Source organism: Nelumbo lutea, chromosome 4, assembly GCF_056320005.1.
Source record: "Nelumbo lutea isolate HS-2025 chromosome 4, American lotus-T2T, whole genome shotgun sequence".
Classification (NCBI taxonomy): Eukaryota; Viridiplantae; Streptophyta; class Magnoliopsida; order Proteales; family Nelumbonaceae; genus Nelumbo; species Nelumbo lutea.
Genome location: NC_142687.1, coordinates 43,967,839 through 43,992,209, shown reverse-complemented (window position 1 = coordinate 43,992,209; position 24,371 = coordinate 43,967,839). Strand labels below are relative to the sequence as shown.

The window sequence follows — 24,371 nt, the reverse complement described above, 5'->3', positions numbered from 1 at the left end:
CTCGGACCAGCTCACCCTCTACAGCTTAGTCCGACTGATTTCATCACCCTATTATTGACTTGAGCATCAAGTGTTTTCCCGGGGACCTCATCCTCAAACCTCTGAGATTTCCTTAGTTCATGACTTTGCCCTTCCACCTCTGCTTTGTCTAGTTGACAAGATTATCTGTTGCGTATTCAATTCGACACACCTTGGATCCTACAACATCAATTACATTCATGGTTTGGAACTTTGGATAGAAGAGTAGATCATGACACACTAGACGTTGCTTTGATTACTATGTGGCATATTTGAAAAAATATATGCAAACACTTCTTTGAAAATGTTACCTTCTCTCCATATACAGTTCTAACGGCCATCAAGGGAGTATACAAAATTTACAAGGCAAGAACAAAAAAGGCCTCCCTCCTCCCATGGAGACGGCCTACCATCTTGTTCCAATCCAGATCTAGGCTGGCTCAAGTTAAATGCTGAATGTGCTTATAACCTCACTGAAGCTGGTCCTGGAATGGTACTAGGCTGAGTTTGGAAGGAGTAAAAATGTAAATATATAGAGTGCAAAACCTTATATTTTGTATTATTCTGTATGTATTTATGCTGTATATATTTGCATTTGTAGTGCTTCCAAACTGAGCCTAAGAGATGACCAGAAAATTTGATTGACTCAAGCAATTCGTAGTCACGTGAGCAGTAGAACTTATAAGCTGAAGCATTTGCCATATTGGAATGTGGAAGGACTTATACCAACAAAGTCCTTCGGTATTTCTTCTCTGCTAGCGGTTGAGGAGTCCAGATCTGCTCCCCACAGAACACTTTGCACCAACCTCATTGCATGTATCAGCCACACATTTGGAACATCTCTCGTACTTGTATGTTATTATTCATGAGAGATGTTCCCAATACAAAGCAGGATGTGGCTGTGAGGTCAGTGTGTGGAGCGGATCCCAATTCCATTGAGTGACTCCCTTTTAGTTTCTACAGTTCTGTTGGGTGATGACTCATCTACCCCGTGGCACATATGAAATACAATCGCCAGCTGTGAAGCTCGTCACCTTTATCGCACGTGGTTGCAATGTGACAACACAAGATTAACATGATTGCAAAATTCACAGAATTCAGCTTCCGTCGGGGCAAAGCCCATTAGAGCAGCCTTTACAGCCTTGCATTTAGAATATCTCCATACTTGTGTGCTTTCATGGAGAGATATTCCCAATGCAAGGGTGCAAATGGCGGTTGGAACAGTGTGGGCCGTGAGGGAAGCCGATCTCGTCTCCAAGTGGTCTTATGCCCCACCTTTTCTATCTCCTGTAAACAGTAATAACTAATGAGAGGTGACTGTAATTTTGGTGTTTGATCAATGGATTTGCTTGGGAGCTTCCAAAAAAGCAAAGAATGAAACTAGTAGAAATCAAGGCAATGCATTCACAGTTTAATAGGGAGCACAAAGGACTTGCGTCATTGTACATTGTCAAAGAAATTGTTACTGTACATTTTTATACAGAATGAAATACGAACTGTGGTGCCTAAAGAATAATTAAGACAAATCCCTTATATGGGAAGTTACTCACAGAAGCCGGTTCTAAACCATCATCTTGTCTTGGCCTGTTCTGATGGAGGTCCAACAAAAACACAGATATGAAGATAGTGCTCGGGGTTCATCAAGTTGTTAACCACCCAAGAGAATGGTATTTCCAATCTTGGTTCAATCCCTTGGATACGGACAAGCTTGATATCAACTTTGTTGGATGAATGAGAGGACTCTGTATTTCTTTTATCTGATTTTTCCACCACCTCACTGCTTGAAATGCTTGCATTTTCTGACTCGCGGTGACACAAGTTAGTTTCAGTTGTTCTTGCTTCATCCGTAAGTTCTATTTTAGATATTTGTTCATCAACCAAGGGTTCATCTTCAAAGAACTCAGGTAGTAGAGTTCTGATTGCATCACGTAAAGTGAAGAACATACCTGCAGTGCAATGAGAAGAGGTTATCCATGCATTCGGTACTTTCAAGGGCTAATACAAAATTTTGCGCATGAGATACTCTCAATGCACTGATTAGACAAGCTGTACTTATTGCAAGATCAAACCATCATTTTTCCACATGGATGCACATTGATAATACCTTCTGAAAATTTAATTTGGATTAGCTGAACGCAATTGCTGTTTAGCGAGCTGTGGAACCGATGATAACGCCCCATACCGGCCATAAATACTGAGAGATTGAATGGTTGTGGGTACCGTGTATTTATGACTGGCATGGGGTGTTATCATTGGTTCCACAACCCACTGCTTATACAATCTCCTAAAAAATATTTCCCACTAACCAATAGGCAATTTTTAAACAAAAAGCCTGAAGTGCCATTTGTGCGGTACGCCTGTGCCAAAATTTAGATATTGACAAGACAATCTCAATGTATGTGTGCGCACTAAATGCTGTTTAAGTAAGCCATAATTTTCCATTCTAAGGTTATTTTTTTGTATAATTTGTTTGCTAAAATGTTGGGGAAGAGAGGAGGTTATCAGTGTGTTGTTCAGGTGGAGATTTTTGTCGTCACCCGGTAATTTTGTTAGGCAAGATGGTCTTGTATAAAGTAGGTGAGTGGTATGGGCCGTATGGCCCTTTTTCTGTGTTTCAGAGTTTCAGATTTTGAGTTTGGAGCGTCTCCACACTTCACTACGGGAATCTGATAGGGGCCAAGGCAGTGCTCCTCGTCAAGCACAGGTCCAGGACACGGCCCAGGCCCAGGTTCTAGAGGGCGGAGATACTGTTCCATACAAGCCTCCTATCAGATATAACTACACCAGTAGGACACGTCAGCCCACTACAGCCAGCACCAGCAGCGTAAGGCTGTTTAATCATTATAAAATGAGGTTATGTAATGAACTGGTCAGAAGAGAATAATCAAATCCCTACTTTCTCAGCTCTCACTCTCTCTCTCTCTCTGTTTCCTTCCTCTCCCCACCCCTCTCACCTCTCCACTGTAACTCATTTTCAAGAGGTCGAGCTCCCATGAATGTAGCTCCCATTGAAGTTCAGTCTTATTATTTGATATCAGAACAGCAATTTTGGGATGTCCACCACGAAATCCCATGAATGTAGCTCCCATGGATGATCAGATGAACCGTGTAGAGAATGAGATCAGCAAGGTAGCCAGCGACCTGAAGGAGTTGAAGGAAGCCCTCTCCACCGTGGTGGTCCAATATGAGAAACTATCTATAGCACCAGCAAAGGAGAGCAAAGGAGAAGCATCAAGCGGTGGCACCAGCAAGAAGGGAGGAAGCTTTGCCCGAGGGTTGGTGAGGACCCCATCCCCTGGATCTATAGAGCTGAACGGTACTTCGAGTACCATGAGACCCCGCCAACGAGAAGGGTGCAGGTTGCTTCCATCCACTTGGACGGTTAAGCAATACTGCCAGACACACCCCCAGGTTTCCTGGTTAGAATTCACTCAAGCTCTCACCATCAGATTTGGACCATCGGGCTTTGATGATTATGGTGAAGCCCTGTCAAGAGTGAAACAAACCAGTTCCATACGGGATTATCAGGTCGAGTTTGAGAGATTGGCCACTCAAGTCAATGGTTGGCAGAAGAATGCCCTTACAGAATGTTTTATGGTGGGTTTATGGGAACATACAGATTGAGGTCAAGGCGATCAACTGACCTCCCTGTTAGCAACAGTGGGCCTAGACAAACTCCAGGAGGAAAGGCTCAACCATCTTAAACAGCTAACTCAACCTGCAGTACCTATATTAAAGACCCCTCCACCCAAGACTGAACTGGGGCCACCCAAGACTGAACCCGCCACCAGCTATATCTATCAAGAAACTGACATGGATAGAGATGCAAGCACGCCAAGAGAAGGGGTTATGCTATAACTATGATGAGAAATTTGCTCCCAGGCACCGGTGTAAATCACAGCAATTCTTTGCCCTTCAATTAGATGGACCCCTGGATGATGACAATGAACCAAATGTGTTCACACGGGGAAGTGAACCAGGAGGCCTAGGAAACAAAACAGGCCGAGATTTTCCTGTAGGCCTTAACCAGCTTGCTCTCTCATCAGACCACGCGAGTGTACGGACTCATCATGGGCCGGAAGGTCTCGGTCCTGATTGACAGTGGGAGTAGCCTGAATTTTATTAACACAGCCCTAAGTAAGCAGTTGGGTCTCACAAAACAACCCATGAGCCCATTTTCTGTTACGGTGGTGAATGGACATTATATCTGGTGTGATGGATGTTGTAAGGAAATGGGCCTGAAAATACAATGGGGCCTCTTCCAAATGGATCTATATCCTTTATAATTCACAGGGTCCGATGTGGTTTTGCGTATCCAAAGGCTGAAGCAACTGGGCCGGGTAACGTGTGATTGGGCCTGATTAACAATGAAGTTCATGTGTATCAGGAACCAATATCTCCTACAAGGGGTGTGCCCCAGCAAACCCACACCCGAGACCACCCAGGCAGTCATCAAATACTACCAGCACCAAGAAGTCCCCACCTTGATCCACTTTGGGTCCATGGAGTCGGAGCCCATTCTCACTGGCCCAGCCAACCCCATTAACACCTCAGAGTATCACCAACTCCAATGGCTCCTGTCCGACGATGCCGATGTCTTCAGTGAACACCTTCACCTCCCACCACACCTCAACCCCATGACCGCAAAATCCTCACTCAGCTGGGAGCCCCACCCACCAAGGTCAGACCCTACAGATACCCCCTCTATCAGCGGGTTGAGATAGAGAAGTGTGTTCAAGATATGCTCGATAAGGGACTTATACAACCAATCAACAGCCCGTATGCATCTCCCATCCTATTGGTCAGAAAGAAAGACAGAACCTGAAGGTTTTGCATTGAGTACAGAGCATTAAACAAAATCACCATAAAAGACAGCTTCTCAATTCCTCCCATAGAGGAGATGCTTGACGACCAAGCGGTCTATTTTTCTTAGTTGGATCTCTGATTGAGTTACCATTAGATCTAGGTCCACCTGGAGGACGCGCACAAAACCGATTTCCGTATGCACAATGGACATTATGAGTTTCTAGTCATGCCTTTTGGGTTGACCAACGCTCCGTCAACTTTCCAAAGTCTGATGAATGACCTCTTCCGATCAAGTTTGAACTGGTTCATACTCGTCTTCTTTGATGACATCTTAGTATACAGCCCTACGTGGGTCTTCACATGGTGCACCTCAAATTCACCTGGATATTCTCAGGAACAACAAATTATATGCTAAACTTTCTAAATGTGCTTTTGGCAAGACAGAAATACATTACTTGGGACACACATCATCTCAGGTGGGCAGGTCAAGACTGATCTAGATAAAGTGGCAGCCATGGCCAATTGGGCGAGACCCAGCTCTGTTAAAAGCCTGCACGAATTTTTGGGTTTGACTGGTTAGTACTGGTGCTTTATTCAGCATTATGGGACATTAACGGCACCACTAACTCAGCTTCTCCAGAAGGAATATTTCCAATGGACTGAACAGGCTGAACAAGCCTTCGTTGCCCTCAAGCAGGCGGTTACTTCACCACCCAGACTAGCCTTGTTGGACTTCTCTAAGGAGTTTGTGGTGGAGTGTGATGCCTCGGGACAAGGCATTGGAGCTGTTCAAATGCAAGGCGGCCAGTCCATTGCGTTTTTCAGCAAGGCCCTCACCCCTTCAGCCCAAGGCAAGTCCACTTATGAGGAGTTGATGGTAGTGGCTCTGGCAATACACAAGTGGCAGGCTTATCTTTTGGGCCAGTGATTCACAGTCCAGTCAGCCCAGCGAAGCCTAAAGCACCTGTTGAATCAGTGGGCTCTCACTCTAGAACAGCAGAAATGGACTTCACGGTCCTGGGCTACGATTTCTCCATCAAATACAAGACCGACCCATCTAATGCAGTGGCAGGCGCCCTATCCAGGAAAGAGGAGTTGCTTTAGATGCAAGTTTCTAGGCCCATCTACAGTCTTGTAGAGCAGATCAAAGAGGAAGCCCAGCAAGACGGTGAATCGGGCTGGCTTGCGAAAGAAATGGCAAAAGGATCCACTGCAGCAAGGTTTTAAAAACCGACCCGAAAATGGAACAATTCTAGCTATCGGTTTCCAGGTCAGCGGTTCGACCGTCTGGGTCGAACAGTTCGAACAGTTTGCATTAGGGAAAATATAAATGAGAAAGGAGAACTGGAGAACTGGAGAACTGGAGAAGCGACTGTCGGCTGAGAAAGAAAAAAAAGAAGGAAGGAAAGAAAGGAAAGGAGAGAAAGGAAAAGAAGGAAGTGGATTGTCTTTGTAGCACAACTTGAGATTGATGGAGAGGAAATCTCCTCTCAAGAAGAGATAACCAGATACTTTGTTGATCATTTCAAGTCAATTCTGAGAAGACCTTTTGATTATAGGGTGGAAGTGGATGGTCTAGACTGGCTATGTCTTTCCAAGAGGGAGAGGGGATAGTTGGAAAGAAACTTCGAGGAGGATGAATCAGACAAGCAGTTTTTTTAATGGATAGATCTAAGGCTCCTGAGCCAAATGGATTTACAATGGCCTTTTATCAAGATTGCTGGGACATAGTTAAAAATGACTTATTTGAGGTCTTCAGGGAGTTTGAGGATAATTTTGTTGTTAACCCTGGAGTTAATGCAACTTTTATAGCTCTTGTTCCCAAGAAGGTTGTCGCTAAGCATCCTAAGGACTTCAAACCAATTAGCTTGGTGACTAGTGTTTACAAAATTTTGGCGAAGGTCTCCTTGAGGATCAAAGTGGTACTCCCTTCTCTAATAAGTCAAGCTCAATGTGCTTTTGTACAAGGCAAGCAAATAGTAGATCAAATTTTGATAGCTAATGAATGTGTGGAGGAGATGAAGAGATTAGGTAAAAAAAGGGCTTTGTCTGCAAATTGGATCTTGGAAAAGCCGAAGGTTTGGTGGACTGGAGTTTCCTCTTAGAGGTGCTAAGTGTGGGTTTGGGAAAAGATGGTGCAAGTGGGTTAAGGGTTGTCTTACTTCTTGCCATTATTCCATCATTGTCAATGGAGTAGTTAAGGACTTCTTCCCAGCACGTAGGGGCCCAAGACAAGGTGATCCTCTATCCCCCTTTCTATTCACTCTTGTTGCTGATGTGTTCAGTCGATTGATTTCAAAAGAATATAGGGAGGGGATAGTGAGTGGTTGGAGAATAGGGAGAAATAGTGTGTCCATTACTCACCTTCAGTTCGCAGATGATACTATAACCTTTTGTGAAGGTAGTGATTTGAGGAAGGTTAGAAACCTTAAGAACTTAATAAATTTCTTTGAAAATGCCTCAAATCCGAAAATCAACTTTGAAAAAAGTTGTGGTTGGAGTCAATATGGATCATCAAGAATTGGAGGCTATTGCAGATTGCTTAGAGTGTTCCACCTCACCCTGACCCTTAACTTATCTAGGTCTTCCCCTAGGAGCTAACCCAAAGGAGAGCCACTTTTGGAACCCTGTTGTGGAAAGGTTTGGAAAGAAGTTGGCAAGTTGGAAAAAGAATTATATCTCTATGGGGGGGTAGAGTGACTTTGATCAAATCCACACTTGCTAATTTGTCGGTTTACTTTTTGTCTATCTTTAAGATTCCTACTAGGGAAGCTAAGAAGATTGAGAAGACGATGAGGGATTTCTTGTGGGAACCGGGGCAAGAGAAGAATGATCATTTGATTAGGTGGGAGATAGGTTGTTGAAGTAAGGAGGAAGGAGGATTAGGATTAGGGAATCTTACTGATAAGAATGTAGCTCTTTTAGGTAAGTGGTTGTGGAGATGGACTTTAGAGAGGGAGAGGCTTTGGCATGCAATAGTGGTGAGTATCATGGCTGTTCCAGAAATGGTTGGGATGCAGGGGTATCCAGGCGAGCAACTCTTGCAACACCTTGGAAGGCAATTCATGGCATCCTCCCTTAGTTTCTATGCTTTGTAAGGCATGATGCTTGTTTTGGGACTCATGTTCTTTTCTGGGAAGACACTTGGGTGCGAAATTTGCCTCTTAAGGATTTGTTCCCCTCTCTCTTCTCCATTTCCATTTATAAAAAAGAACCAGTGTCTTCCTTTCTTTTGTCCTCGTATACCCCTTTGTCTACAAATTGGGACCTTGGCTTCCGTACAGGGTTGAGGGATGAGGAATCCTTATCAGCTTCTGAGCTCTTATTGTTACTTGATTCTATTTGTTTGGACCCACTAAATTCTAATAGGAATTGGACTTTGGCTTTGAAAGGGTTGTTTACTTGTGCATCTTTCTTTAATTCCCTTTGCTCTAGTTCCTCTCCTTGGGCTTTCCCAATTAAGGAAGTTTGGTCTAGGCCTATTCCCCCAAAAATAGTTGTGTTTTGTTGGAAAGTTTACTATGGTAAAATCAAAATACGATGAATAACCTGCAGAAGAATCTTTTCTTCTTGTGTTTATCCCCTAACTGGTGTGTTTTGTGCAAGGTGCAAATTGAGGACTGTTACCACTTATTGATTTCCTGTCCCTTTGCTGCAGCCATTTGGAACTAGGTTTTTGACTTGTTTGAGTGCAGGTAGAACTTTCCAGCTAAGGTAAATTTGCTGTTTTCCCCATCTACCTTTGTGTGGACCACAAGAAGAGGGAGAATTATGTTGAAGTGTATAAGAGCAGCTCTCCTTTGGACTATTTGGGAAGAGAGAAATTCCAGAATTTTTCAGGAGAAGGAAAGAAGTATTCTTGAGGTCAAGGAGTGTATTCTTACAAGGACTATTTTGTGGCTGAAATCCTTAAAACTCTTTGATAATTACTCCTTTGATAATTTAATGAGGAACTGGTCTACAGCTTCCCTCACTTCCTCCAGGAAGCCTAGAGTTCAAGTAACTTGGATTCCACCGATGGAGGGTTTTGTTAAGCTGAACTTTGACAGAAGTAGTCAGGGTAACCCAGGACCGTCTGGGATTGGTGGTGTACTGAGAAATGAGAACAGCAACATCATTGCCCATTTTTCAGGACTGGTGGGAATAGGAGACTCTGTGAGGGCTGAACTCCTAGCTGCGGCACGGGGGATACAGATTGCTTATCAACTTGGAGTGCAGAACTTCATAATTGAAGGAGATTCCAAGGTGGTAGTAGGATGGTTGGCTGACCCAGGTACTGTCACTTGGGAGTTTAAGGATATCTTAAAAAAGGTCAAATGGCTATTGAGGGACATGACAGTTAGATTTCAGTGGTTGGGTAGATCGGCTAATGCCTTGGCTGATTATCTTGCTAAACAAGGGGCTACTCGGGTCTCCTTGTATTGGGCTTCTCTGTAATTTTCTTTGTCCTTTGTTATGTTTATTAACTGAAGGGTTGATGGTTTCCTCCATCTCCCCCTCCTTAAAGGGGAGGTAGCATCTCATGCCTCTCCCTAAGATGTACCATCTTTGGCTATGAATTAATAAATCTTACAATTCACTGGTCAAAAAAAAAAGGAAAAGAAGGAGAGAAGGAGGGAAGGAGGGAAGGAGGGAAGGAGGAGGAGGGAAGGAAGGAAGAAGGAAGAAGGAAGAAGAGGAGGATGATTCGACACTCACTGGCAACGATAAAGGTGACAACAACGGCGAGGCGACGGTAACAAATGCAGATCTGAGATATGAGTTCTCAGATCTCAGATCTGAGATCGATTTCTTTGCAACGCTTAGATCTCTAGTCTTCTTCAGTTTCTCTCTCTCTGTGCTGGATTTCAGATTTGAGTTCGTGTCTCAGACCATCAATTTCTCCTCTGCAACTTTCTTAAACCGTGAACTGCTGTCCGGGTCAAATGAGTCCACGGTTCAACCGCCTGGCTCAGCAGTTTTCTGACAAAGTCAACGGTTTTTGACCAAAGAATGGGTTGGGGGTGAAACGGAACCGGTTGCTTGGACAGTTTCCAGGAAGAATGGTCTGACCGTCCGGGTCAATGACGGTTCAAAAACATTGCACTGCAGTACTAAGGTATTCAGTGGTAGGGCCCACCCTGTTCTTCAAGAACCAGCTAGTTCTCCCTCACTCAGCCTATATTAAGGATTTGATCTGTCTCTTCCATGAAACACCACCAGGAGGTCACTCCTGGGTCCTAAGGACATACAGGCGGTTGGCTGAATACCATTATTGGCGCGGAATGAAGAAGATGATCCAAGACTACATTGTGGCCTGCCATATTTGTCAGCAGCAGAAGTATAGTACACAGGCTCCAGATGGGCTGCTTCAGGCCTTGCCCATCCTCGACCAGGTATGGGACGAGATCCTCATGGATTTTATATCTGGGTTGCCAAAATCAACAGAGAAAACAATGATATTAATAGTGGTTGACCGATTGAGCAAGTATGCTCACTTCATACCCCTGTCCCACCCCTACTCAGCAACACAAGTGGCCAAGGCCTTTGTTCAAGAAGTAGCAAGGTCATTCATCAAAAAAAGTAGCAAGGTTGCATGGAACCCCCACTGCGACACTGCCATTGTCACAGACCGCGACCCCACATTCATGAGCCATTTTTGGAAAGAAGTCTTCCACTTGCAGGGCAATCAATTATGCCACTCCACAAGTTACCACCCTTAATCTGATGGCCAGACAGAGGTGGTGAACTGCTGCCTCGAGACTTATCTATGGTGCTTTGTAGGAGATAGACCAACCAAATGGGTTCAATGGCTTCCTTGGGCAGAATATTGGTAATAATACCACTTATCAGGTGTCCACGGGTACCACTCCTTTCAAGGCCTTGTATGGCCCAGAACCCCCTCCAATCCTCCCATACAAGAAGGGGCCCACCTCTGTAGCTGAGATAGAGGGCCAGATAATTGCAAGAGATGAGGCCCTCAAGGCTCTAAAGGCCCACCTGCATCAGGCTCAACAGCACATGAAGGCAGTACTGATAAAAAAAACAGCACATGAAGGCAGTCTACGATAAAAGGAACCAAGAAGTTGAGTACAAAGTGGGAGATTGTGTATATTTGAAACTGCAGCCTTACCGGCAATTGTCATTGGCCCATAGACCAACCCAGAAATTCTCTCAATATTTTGGACCCTCCCAAATTCTGCAAAGGGTAGGACAGGTAGCTTATAAACTGGCCCTTTCCGCAGGTTCCAACTTACACCCAGTGTTCCATGTATCACTCTTGAAGCCTGAGAACACCACTGCACCCCCACCTAAGTTCTTTGAGCAAGGAGAGTTACTAACCAAACCCCACAAGCTGGTCGATTTCAGATGGGTTAAATCTTGCTGCAAATTCATCAAGCAAACACTGGTTGAGTGGACTAACCTTCCCATAGAAGATGCCATGGGAAGACTACTAAACTGCAACAATTCTTTGGCCATCTCAACCTTGAGGACAAGGTTGCTCTTAAGGAGGGGGGAACTGATATGGGCCAAGGCAGTGCTCCTTGTTAAGCACAGGTCCAGGATACGGCCCAGGCCCAGGCCCAGGTTCCAGAGGGCGGAGATACTGTTCCATACAAGCCTTCAATTAGATATATTTAACCAGGACACGTCAGCCCACTACAGCTTGCACCAGCAGCATGGAGGTTGTTTAATCATTAGAAAATGAGGTTGTTATGTAACGAACTGATCAGAAGAGAATAATTGAATCCCTACTTTCTCAGCTCTCTCTGTTTCCTTCCTCTCCCCACCCCTCTCACCTCTCCACTGTAACTCATTTTCAGGAGGTTGAGCTCCCGTTGAAGTTCAGTTTTATTAGAATTTTTTGTATATCCTTCGTTTTATGGTCCTTTGGGCCAGAAAGATGAGAGATCTTTTAATATTTTCTCTGGCACCTTATTCAGGTATATATGCCTTGTCTGCATTTTCTCACAGTTTAATATTCAATGACTATCAAACTAGAATGCACGAGGGTATAGGATAATATGAAAACAAAGAAATAGGAAGCGGTCAAGATCATTTCATCATACCTTCTTTCTTCTGAATCTCAACAGGTCGATTTATGTACATGATTTTGTCAAAAGAATCAACATGAGGTGCATCCTCTAAATCATCAAGGTCCTCACCAACACTCCTCACATACAACCTAACTGGAATTCTGCCTGACCAGAGCCCCAAATTATGAGAGCATCAATAATTAAAAAAAAAAAAAGAAACAAGAAAAAAATGAGAACAAAAAAGGAAAAATGGAAGGAATGACTACTGTTCACTTCAAAAGACTAAAGGCTTAAGATGTCAATGTGACAATGATAGAAGTATACAATGTTGTAAAATCCACATAATAAAGCATCATGGCATACCATTTGTAATTCAACATACAATCAGTGATTTAAAAGGCACGCCTAGGCGCACAGGTGAGGCGCAATTTAGGGTATGCGCCTCGCCCAAGTCCTAGGCACACGCCCGGTGCACCTAGGCATGCACCTGATGCGCCTTGCGCCTCAGCCCAGGCATGCAACTTTTTAAAATTCTGTGCTTTTTGCTTTTTTTTTAGCTTAACCGCTGGGCAGGGGGCTCTGCCCTTGGACCCCCAACCACACCCCTCAAGGCAAGACCAAACAAGTCCATTCATTTGCTAATGTTGTTCATTCATTCATTCCAATAAAATATCTTCTTAAAAGGCAATTAAAATTATAAAATCATTATTTTTATGTGATAAATAAGAATTTAAGACCCTAAGATGGACTTGTTCGGGCTTGCCTCAAGGGGCGCGGTACAAAGGTGACTCAGAATCAAGAATGCAATATGTTTTACATCACATTAGCTATTTGAAGTAATACAGTTGAGGAAAAAAAGAGATTGTGGATTTTACATGTTTGAAAATGCTTTATAATGTTTGCTTTTATTTTTAAATTTTCACTTGAATACGCTTTACATGTTATGTTTATGTATTTTAATTTTAGATAATATGTTTCTTAAAACATTTATTTTAAAAATTAAGTTTAGATTTTTTTATTAACATTATGTTTAATATTTAATGAATTTTTTGCATTTTTGGCATTTTTTAAAATTTTTGGCATTTCTTTGAATTTTCCAACTTTTTTATTTTTTAACATTTTTTTTTGTATTTTTGTGCCTTGCTTCAAAAAGGCATGTGCCTCACCTTGCGCCCCTCAGGCGCAAATTGGCCCTTGCACTTTTTTTGCGCCTTACGCTTTTAAAACATTGCATACAATACCCACCCATCTGCATTTGTTGATACACTCGCAAATTATGTAATTTCAGTATTGTCTATATGGCTATGTTCTAGTGTAAGAGAAACTACAAGGTCAATATCAACATACCTAGATATTTGGCATCCATGAACAGAGGACATTCTAATACAGAAATAGAGACCAATCAGACAAGGAAAAGAAAAGCAACAGCTACACTGAAAACCATTGACTAGGTCAATGACAACATGAAGAGAAAATTTTTTGATAACATCAAGTATCATGTACATTTCCATAGTAATAGAAACCTATAATACCCAACCCAACGTTTTCAACCCATTATTGACCAGGCCAGTGGGACCAGTGGTTCAGTCACAGTACCAGTTTGGGTCAACTTCCAACCTGCTATTTTACAAAAAAACATTGACTGAGTCGATGCCATCATGAAGAGAAAATTTTTTGATAACATCAAGTATCATGTACATTTCCATAGTAATAGAAACCTATAATACCCAACCCAACGTTTTCAACCCATCATTGACCAGGCCAGTGGGACCAGTGGTTCAGTCACAGTACCAGTTTGGGTCAACTTCCAACCTGCTATTTTACAAGAAAACATTGACTGAGTCGATGCCATCATGAAGAGAAAATTTTTTGATAACATCAAGTATCATGTACATTTCCATAGTAATAGAAACCTATAATACCAACCCAACGTTTTCAACCCATCATTGACCAGGCCAGTGGGACCAGTGGTTCAGTCACAGTACCAGTTTGGGTCAACTTCCAACCTGCTATTTTACAAAAAAACATTGACTGAGTCGAAGCCATCATGAAGAGAAAATTTTTTGATAACATCAAGTATCATGTACATTTCCATAGTAATAGAAACCTATAATACCCAACCCAACGTTTTCAACCCATCATTGACCAGGCCAGTGGGACCAGTGGTTCAGTCACAGTACCAGTTTGGGTCAACTTCCAACCTGCTATTTTACAAAAAAAACATTGACTGAGTCGATGCCATCATGAAGAGAAAATTTTAACCCAACATTTTTGACTCATCATTGACCAGGCCGGTCAAACTGGTCGCTCAGTCACAGAACCAGTTTGGGTCAACCTCCAACCCACTATTTTAAAAAAAAACCATTGACTAGGTTTGGGTCAACTTCCAACCTGCTATTTTACAAAAAAAACATTGACTGAGTCGATGCCATCATGAAGAGAAAATTTTAACCCAACATTTTTGACTCATCATTGACCAGGCCGGTCAAACTGGTCGCTCAGTCACAGAACCAGTTTGGGTCAACCTCCAACCCACTATTTAAAAAAAAAACCATTGACTAGGTCAATGACCCATCAACTCTGGTGCTTTGTTGATCCATCTGATCCATTCACCATGTTACCAGGTTCTTGTATTATTTTATTTTTTGAAATTTATTTATGTTGATGACGTCATGGATTGACTCATTGATTCAGACAGTTGAACTACTGACTCGATGACCCAGAAGAGAAACAGGTCAAGCTCCGGGTTTGGTTTTAAAACACTATTAATACCTGGATACCTGATAATACCTTGTCATATCTGGGTGGCATAAACAACTTGCCCAAATGAACTCTCATTAAAAGATTGAAGGAGCAATTTAGCATGATTGGAACTTCTTTTGTTCAAAATGGGAAAAAAAATAATAATAATAAGATAATAAGCAAGAGAAAAGGAAATTTCTTCAAAATAAGTGCACAGCCATTACTGCCATCAAGGATTAATAGTAACTCGGTCACTTAATGTTAGTGTAGTTTAAACTTAACCTGTAAGGTTGCAGTCACTGGGTTTATAGGATCATGCCAAATTGCTACTAAAAAAATAATTGTAGGTAGTTTTTTCTGGTCATTTCATTCCAAAAACATTTCAAAATATTAATAAAGCAAGTAGCAAAGATGTTGTATTGCACAAATTAAAAAATGCTAAAAGTGCAATATGCATGTGTCAAAGAATGGCAAAGTAGCAAAGAAAACCTGATCGGCTTGGTCCAGCATTATCTTTCTCATCAATGGCTTGTCGAGGCTGTATGCTGCATGAAATGGCGTTTATTTTGGGTTCCTCTCCAACTGCTCCAAGCTTAAGCTTGGATGAAACACGAAGGAAGCCTTCCATGTTACCTGATGCAAAATATAATCAAAATTGAGGAGAAATTTCACGATGCATAATCAACAGGAAATTGGGTAATGAAGGATTTGAGAATAGAGTTATGTTGAAAATTTCTATGGGCAGCATCCTCCGTAATCCTTCCCCTGTTATAGATTATTGAGTCAAGGTAATGAAAGATTACTGAGATATCTCTTCATTTCCAGTCTTAATTTTACCTAGATCTTCATGTTTATTATAATTAAATTTACATTGCATATATTTTCATTTAGTCCTATTTTATTTTAAAAGCATGTATCCATAAATCTAATTCTATATGTAACCACTCCAATTTCATCAATTAATAATACTACATCATCAGAAAATGGCATATACCATGGGAGTTTCTCCCAAATATGATTAATCAATTCATCCATGACTAGTGTAAACAAACAAGGGCCAAGTGTTAAGCCTTGGTGAAGCTCCATTGTAACTAGAAACTCTAATTAGGTCCACATACATATTTGGCACTCCTTTTCCAAAATCCATCATATTACTATTATGTTTTTTTATAGACAACCAGAATATTTCATTGATTAAAAATTAGGATGAATACAAGGCTCTCAAACGAAGCCAAGCACACGTTGAGAGAATAAGCTATCATTTAGAAGCCATGATTGATATCCCTAGAATAAAACCAATTGGTTTTCTGATATACTTACTTCATATAATATAACCTTTGCTCAACCAATCACTTGCAAAGTTTACCCCACAATAATTATTGCAATTTTTTATATTGCCTTTGTTCTTAAACATAGACATCATGGTGCTCTTTCTCCATTTTTCATGCATTCTCTTTATTTTGATTGTCTTATTAAATAGTTTAACTAATCATATTAGGTCTACCTCTCATGTATTTCCAGGTTTCCATTGGAGTGCTTCGGGTCCAAAAATCAAACAACTGTTTAAGAAGATTAAAAAATCTAAATAGGCTTTGATAAGAATATCTAGTTCACTGCTATCTAAAGCTACTGGGTTTTCTACTTCAAATAGGGGAAAATCAGAAGACAAATTCAGGACTCTCGAACAACATTTAATCCCAACCATGTCATTTTTATTTCACTCCAATCAGTGACCTTCAACAACTAAGATAATTAACTTGGGCACTTCCATGTTTCCCCTCTCAAAAATATCTAGATTACATAAAATGACAATGTTTGTAATGCTAAAGTTGGGGTCCTTCCTTTCAAAACATCAACTTTGATGTTGTGTACAAGGTAAGATTCTAGGAAGGCTCCTTGATACAGTGTTCGTAATGCTTCATTTCATACAGTATGAATTTTTGCTTCAAATTCCTTGTGGGAATCCATTTAGAGTTTCATTTTCTTTAGAAGCCATGGTAATCATAAGCATCAGAACAGTTTGTCTCATTTGACACCCCTAAAGAGGCCTTGCCATCTTGAGAACATGGTTTACTGATCCTTAAGAGTATCTCTCTTCTTCATTCATCAAAAAAAGAGTATCTCTCTTCTTCTTTCTTTAACTCTCTAATAGGTAATTATAACATTCCTATGAATTTTCCTTACAAGAAATTGTGGAAAAATCTTGTTCTGAAAAAATTTAGGGCTTTCTATTGAGGAAATACAGAGAGCAACATGCAAAAATACCTGCCCATATAGTGCCTAGAAAATGGAAAATCGAGACCCCCCAATTTGTTTATCCAATTCCATTTTATTTCCCAAATCTGGTATCATATCTCATCATCATTTGGCATCTATTTGGACATAAAATAGCCATTATCCATTGTTGGTTGCAGTTATCCAGAGTCCTGGGAGAGTGGACTGGATATGGACCTAACTTTTGGCATTGAAGCACACAGTGGCTCTTTCAAACTAAAACATGCATTCCCCTGAATGTCAGCTCAAGATTTTACCATTGCACCAACCAATGGCCCTTGGCATCTTTTGTGTATCTTAAGTGAGATCTTGGGGATTCTTTGGAACTGAATCCCAAACCCCAACACCCCCCCCCACTCCAAGAAGAAAAGGAGGCAAGATTGTTGGTGAGATATCCTGGCAATGGTAGAAAGAAAAGAACTTATAAAATTTTCCAAAAAGACTCACTATCAGGGCAGCCTAGTAGGTGTTGACTAAGGATTTGGAGGAATATTTTCAGACTTTGGCAGGTCACTTTAAGGTCCTCTAACAAATGGTAGAATTCCATTGTATTAGCCCTCTCCACCACCAGTTAAGTAAATTTAACATCAATATTGATGGCTATTCAACAAGTAACCTGGGGCTCTCTGAGATTAGTGGGGTGCTTGCAGGTAATAGTGAGGGGCCTACCCAAAATTCTGGGATTGTCCATTTAGTATAAGCCATTGCCTCATTGGTCATATTCATTAAGGGTTTCAGAGAGTGAGTGGAAAGGTCAGCTCGTGGTCTTTGTAGTCTTCATTTTCATTGTGGCTTAATCCCTCCTCCCATGGACATCAGGGATAGGGCCTCTGGTTGAATAAATGTAGATCTTGTCTCTTGGGTTTATTTTCTTGATATGTAACTGGTTAAGATAAAAGAATTTTTATTTACAAAGGCAAATCAGGCTGGTATTACCACCTAGCCTTTGATTACAATTACAACCTTTATTGCTGATCTATGCACCCAATTCCCTCATTACACCTAGATATTTCCATGTTCATTGTCTATTATACTTCAACCATCTCACCACTGTCTTTGTGTCCCCATCCACCTTGAGATTCCTTACATTCATCATTTTACCCATTCTTAAGCCTGCAACACAGCAAGCAGTTCAGCCCTTGATCTTTGCAAGTTAATAACTTAATATAGCATCAATACAAAGATTTCATTGGGCTTTTCCAACACTTTGATTTTGATGGGTTTTGTTAGATTTTTTTTTCTTTTTGAGACGAGATAAGGTATCACTCATTAATATATAGAAATAAGCCTTTGTACAACCTGAGGCTGTACAACGGGAAATACAATATAATAAGGAAATACAAAAAGGGCTTTAGACCATTATCCCTTTTGTGTTTAGATTTTCAAAACTCAAAAAGAGAACTAATATTTGATCTGTCCAAACTCAGCTGTACTGATGACCAGGAGAACAGTTTGCCCCTTTTTAATAAGCAGAAAATTTATTTTTTTTATATTTGATTATAGATAAGGTTAGTACAATTTTATGACAGGAACATCATCCCCAACCAATCAAAATCAAGTTTACATAGAAGCCAAAAACAGTTGCTGCCTCGTTACCCCTTGTTTAGCAAGGGAGTCCACTAACTCATTTGCACTCCTTACCCACTTGACTTCGGCATTTATGTCCTTCGAAATCCTTTCCACCTCCCTTAAAGCATGTTTGAGATACCATGGGATAATGTCTATTGCAATTTGCCCATGAAATAATTACTTTTGAATCCCCTTCTACCTCCACCTGTCTATAGCCCAGTTTCTTTGCTAACTTAAGACCTTGCAGCAGTGCCAACAATTCAGCCATTCAGGGAGTTTCCAATACCAATTAGCCCTGAAAATAAAGCCAAAATCCTACTCTCAAAGCTTCTGATTACCCCTCCTATCCTTGCCATACTCGGGTTACCAAAGGAGCTCCCATCACAATAATTTTAATTTGTTGCCTTATGGGGGTTTCCACTCCACTCTTATTCTTTCTTTCTCTCTCGAGGACTATGCTACTTCAGTCCATGCTCTTAAGATGTAAGTGACAGAAATTTTGGAAGCTTACCAAGGTCTTAACCCACAGTGCTACCTTCAATTTTATGTTGTCTATTACCTCCTCCAAAGTTCTGCTTTTTCCAATAAATATTCTATTATTCCTCTCATCCCGAACTACCCAACTAATAGATGCCTTCGTAACTTTCCAAATTACTTTCCCTCTTTTCTTTGGCAGCTTCAAGAAGTTAGGCACCCACAACATCTTGAGGGAGTCCCACCTGTAACCAAAAAGAGCACAGAAAAGCTCCCAAATTCACAAAGGAATAGGAGATTAATAAATGGAAGAAGTTCTCGCCACTACTCGAACTCCAACATAAGCACATTTGAGGAGAAAGGCAAGAAAAAGGCCTTCTCAGTTCTCTGCAGCATATCACAAAGAGTTACCTTTCCAAAGAAATTTCCCAAGCAAAAAACTTGAATTTTATGTGGAATAGGCTTACTCCAAACTTCTTTCACCGGGAAGTCCACCCCTTGAGGATTAGGCAAAGCAAGGACTTGATAAAAAGAGGGACTGGTAAAGAGACTGTCTAGTGAGACTAACCAAGAGTCCTCAAGGTTTGGGTCCAAGAGAGCTTCACCCAAAATGTCAAGTAGGTGAATCAAGAATGTACACTCAATTTCCCTTAAGCCTCTCCTAAAGCCCAGGTTCCAATTTAAACCAGTCGGAGAAGGTATTCCCATTCTAGACACAATTTCATCCTTAAAGTTAGAGAGGGCCTAAAGTTCAAGGGGAAAACATAAAAAAGAAACTCAGCCATCTGCAACTTCGAGATACTATTTCAATTTTCAAGTGGCCTGATACAAATCATACTTTATAGCCTACAGGTTCATATAAAGATATAGTACAGTTTGAGTGCCAGTTTTCTCTTTGTTGACACTTCAGACAAGTTACTCATTCCATTTAGTAAGGTCTTCTATCCTTCACAACATACATAAAATCAACATATTGAAATGCATCATCTCTGGTTACAAATAGAATTCCCATTATTAGAAATTTAAAAAGAGACAAAGAAGCACCTTGAATCAAGATAACAAAGTTAAATTAACTTTCACAATATATGGTTCTTACTTATAGGAGACAATACCATTCATAACCGATCGCCAGAGATCAACCTGATCAGACTGGGACATATTCATGATATTCTTGCAGTTCCCATTGATTATGTACGATGCCTGTGGATATAACATGCTTAGTGAGGAATGCCAATGCTATCCAACATATGAATTTTATCTATCATTTTCAATTCCAAAATTATTATATCAACAGTATCACATGTATATGACAGGAAACATGTATACAGTATCAACAGTATAAGACATGAATTGGCTATACGTCCAAGGGAAAAGTCAGATAAAAGATACCTCACACCAAAAAAAAATAAAAAACAAATAAAAAAAGTTCAATGTATATGACAGGAAACATGTATACAGTATCAACAGTATAAGACATGAATTGGCTATACGTCCAAGGGAAAATTCAGATAAAAGATACCTCACACCAAAAAAAATAAAAAACAAATAAAAAAAGTTCAAAGTCATCTGATATATAGTGCCCCTTTAATGGGTATATGTGGGATACCTCAATTATCAGTTTATCACATGTATATGACAGGAAACAGGTACTGCAATAAATGAACCTCACAAAAATATCAGCCTCTAGTGAAGCATTGGATAAGCAGAAGAAAGATAAACCAAGGGTGCAACACAGATATGCAATGGATGTGGAATTAAGCAGAACTAGGAACCTACATATTTGGAATGGATATGGAACCCATGTTGAAATATATGGATAACATAACAGACAAATTATTGACCTATCTGCACCATCAATAGGATTGTAGAGACTGAAGATTTCAGTCTTATATGTTCTTTCCTTTTTGGCTTTTGGGAGCACCTTTTTATGCTGTAAAATATGTACACTGTATTCTTTTTTATTCTTTCTTGTAAGAGAGGGACATAATGGTCCTTTCTCAGCCTTGTATAGAAAACATATATACGATATTTCTCTTTGGGTGTGTATACTTCTGAAAACATGCTTCCATATTCTGTTTCATTCTGGTACGAACTAAGTTGACAATGACCACCAAGAAGTCAAACTTTTGGTTTTCTGCAAAATTGTTTGAACTTCCAGGTTGAACCACCAAACTTAAAATTTGGTTCCATGGTTTTGAGACACAAGAGGGTTCTCACCTACTAAACTTGAATTCTTTAAAATCAAAAGAAAATGGCAGAAGAAAGCAAATGCAAGCTCAGTTTTTAACTTTCTTACTTTTAGATAGGTATCTTTTCATTCATTTTATATAGTAATAATTTATAAACTGAAGGTAGATTCTTATGTATGATCATCAGCAGCATCAACAACAAAGAAAAACAACAGAGAACATAGAAACCATGCTAGAACAAGTCACATTCTCAATTCAGTAAATGTCAGGGTTCAACTCATCTTTAAGCACTTACACTAGACAAGGTTACAAAGACAGTTTTCAAAAATTACTACAGCAGACGAAACGAATCCTGCAAAAAAAATTAAAAATAATAATACATAATAACAAACTGAACAGAAACAATTATATTCTAACCTCCTTCAATGAATTAATGAAGCTCCATTTAACACTTTCTTCACCTTCACAGGGGCTAAGATCAGACGGATATCCTCTAAAATGTATCTGTTAAATGTATCACCATCAGTTGTCTTAGGAAACAAGTAATACACAATTAAGTAACCAAGTTCAAGAGAATCTAGAAAATAACAGACTATAGATCCACAGATAATTGACAGACAAGACAAGATTTTTAACACAACTTACCAGATTAGGTTAATTAAAAAGAAGTTATTTCCATTAAGTTAATTAAAAAGAACAAGCCAGAGTACAATGGCTGAAAGCTGGTGATAGGAATTCAAAGCTTTTCATAAGATCATGTGTGGAAGGAGACAATGCAACACCATATCTAAGATGCAGATCAATAACACCATCTTTATCAGTGATGCAGAGGTAAGTCAAACTACTGTTGTTAATTTCTATAAACATCTATTCTCAAATGAAGGTGATGCCAAAAACAAGTTGAGGTGCTCGCAACTTGACCAGATCTCAAGAGAGGGGTGCATCCGGTTGGAAAGAAGTTTTACTAAGGAGGTGGGGGAAGCACTGAAAGAGCTGGGTGGAGATAAGCCACCTGGATCAGGTTTCTCCATGTCTTTCTTCAAAGGTACTGGCATGTGGTGAAGGACGATTTCATGAAAGTGATGGAAGGTTTCTACAGCAATTCAAAATTATCCAAAGCACCAAACTCAATATTTGTAACACTGAATCCAAAAACCTTTTTGCTGCTGCAAATATTAGGGATTACAGAATTGGAGACTTATTGGGGGTAAATACAAACTAGTTGCTAACAAACAAATTTTAATAAGATCCCAATAATTGTTTAAATAGAGATTTAAGTTGTTGGACAACATCAGCTAATCACTTCCATATTTGATTGACAAACGGAAGACAAAGAAAAGCCTTTATAAACAGTTGCTGGGTAGGATAATCTCCCTCTTTCATTTTACATCACTTGAACTCCTCCCATGTAGGCCAGGTTAACCACCTATTCCATATTTATAACCAACTATAACTGAGACGAAAACATGTCTTCCCGTGCACCCCATGTTCAGCCAAAACAACAGCCATGATATTTTCTATCTCCGCACCCATCTAAAGGTTACAACCAGTGTTTTAAAAGCAAAAGGAACAAAAAAAAAGTCGAAGGGCCATTTTGTGCCCAAGGTGCAAGACGCAAGGCGAGGTGCGCACCTTAATGAAGCAAGGCGCAAAAATAAATAAAAAAAAATACCCAAAAATTCAAAAAAAAATGCCAAAGGCTCATTTTGGAAGGAGTACAAATGCAAATATGTAGAGTGCAAAACCTTTCCAAACTGAGCCAAAATGTCAAGAGTCAAAATGCAAATTATTAAAATATTAAACACATAATTAATTAAAAATATAAACTTAAGTTTTAAAATAAGTGCTTTAAAAAATCTATTCTCAAATTAAAATACATACCAGAAACAGTTGTTCGGGCTTGCGAGGGGCTTGTTAAAAGGTCATAACCAACCCTAATCCTCACCCACCCTGACCCACCCATATTGACCCACTTGACCCATCCATATTGACCTTTACCCACCCTCACCCATACTAACCCACCTACCCTCACCTATAAATGTGGAAATGGGTTGAGATGGCCCGTATACCCGAAACAATGATTTTTAAGAGGAACATCTCTCCCAAGGTTGTCACGTAGCAGAAACGGGTTGGGTCGACCCATATACCCGAAAATAACAACTTTTGAGAGGAATGTCTCTCAAGGTCCAGATGGGTTCACTTTAGCATTTTGACTAAGAAGAAGATGGGAGTATTGAGGAAAGAGATAGGGAACTAAGATGAAGCTTAAGAAAGCAATTGGAGGATATTTTGTTTAAAGAGGAGATTAGCTGGAGGCAAAAATCAAGGTGTAAGTGGATTAAGGAGGGTGATAGGAACACAAAATATTTTCATGCCCTAGCAATGTGAGAAGGAGAAAAAATTTTGTTTCCAAGTTAGACGTGGAGGGTGTTACTTTAGTTCATCAAAATGAAATAGCAGAGGCTTTTGCTAATCATTTCAGGTCAATCTTTAGGAAGCCTCTAAATCCGAGAGTGTGGATTGAAGGTGTGGAATGGCCCACATTGAATTCTGAGCTGAGAGAGCGGTTAGAAAGAAAATTTGAGGTGGAAAAAATCAAAAAGGCAGTGTTCTCTATGAATCATTCAAAAGCTCCAGGTCCAAATGGGTTCACTTTAGCATTTTACTAGGATTGTTGGGTTATAATAAAGGAGGTCATTGTGGGAGTATTTGAGGAATTCTACAGCAGGGGAGTAATTAATCCTAGTCTGAACTCCACATTTGTGGCATTAATTCCCAAGAAGAATGAAGCCATTCAGCCAAAAGCTTTTAGGTTGATTAGTTTGGTGAATAATCTTTATAAGATCATAACAAAGGTGATGGCCTGTAGGATCAGGAAAGTCCTCCCAAATATCATTGAACCTAACCAAGGAGCTTTTTTCAAGGGGAGACAGATTATTGATCAAATTCTAGTAGCAAATGAAAGTGTGCAGGACTTCAAAAGATATGGGAAGAAAGGTGTGGTATGTAAATTGGATCTGGGAAAGGCGTATGACTTAGTGGATTGGTCATTTTTGCTTCAGGTAATGCTAAACTATGGGTTCGAAGAGAGGTGGTGTAACTAGGTCTTGGGGTGTGTTAGGACTTGCCATTATTCCATCTTGGTGAATGGATCAGTGGTGCATTTTTTCCCAGCTTTAAGAGGACTAAGGCAAAGAGATCCCCTATCTCCATTTTTGTTTACTTTAGTAGCAAATGTATTGGGAAGATTGGTTTCTAGAGCAGACTCAAGGAACTTAATAAA

The 24,371-nt window shown here is 40.3% G+C and overlaps 1 protein-coding gene and 1 long non-coding RNA gene across 4 annotated transcripts in view; both read right to left on the bottom strand.

The window, feature by feature from the left end:
• Positions 1 to 1,393: 1,393 nt before the first annotated feature.
• APG5 (autophagy protein Apg5 family) overlaps positions 1,394 to 24,371 on the bottom strand; it is a 40,764-nt gene continuing 17,786 nt past the window's right edge. For all 3 annotated transcript variants that reach the window (XM_088985629.1, XM_088985626.1, XM_088985627.1), the window contains 5 exons: positions 21,506 to 21,592; positions 20,012 to 20,099; positions 15,072 to 15,215; positions 11,874 to 12,005; positions 1,394 to 1,964 (listed from right to left, as the gene is read on the bottom strand). In XM_088985629.1, the coding sequence (XP_088841755.1) occupies positions 1,588 to 1,964; positions 11,874 to 12,005; positions 15,072 to 15,215; positions 20,012 to 20,099; positions 21,506 to 21,592 (828 nt within the window). In that variant the 3' untranslated portion in view covers positions 1,394 to 1,587. The remainder of the gene's footprint in view (positions 1,965 to 11,873; positions 12,006 to 15,071; positions 15,216 to 20,011; positions 20,100 to 21,505; positions 21,593 to 24,371) is intronic.
• Positions 13,284 to 13,657, bottom strand: LOC148855493 (uncharacterized). The gene is made up of 2 exons (XR_016113163.1): positions 13,573 to 13,657; positions 13,284 to 13,460 (listed from the first exon to the last, which is right to left on the bottom strand). It is a non-coding gene; the product is annotated as an uncharacterized LOC148855493 (long non-coding RNA).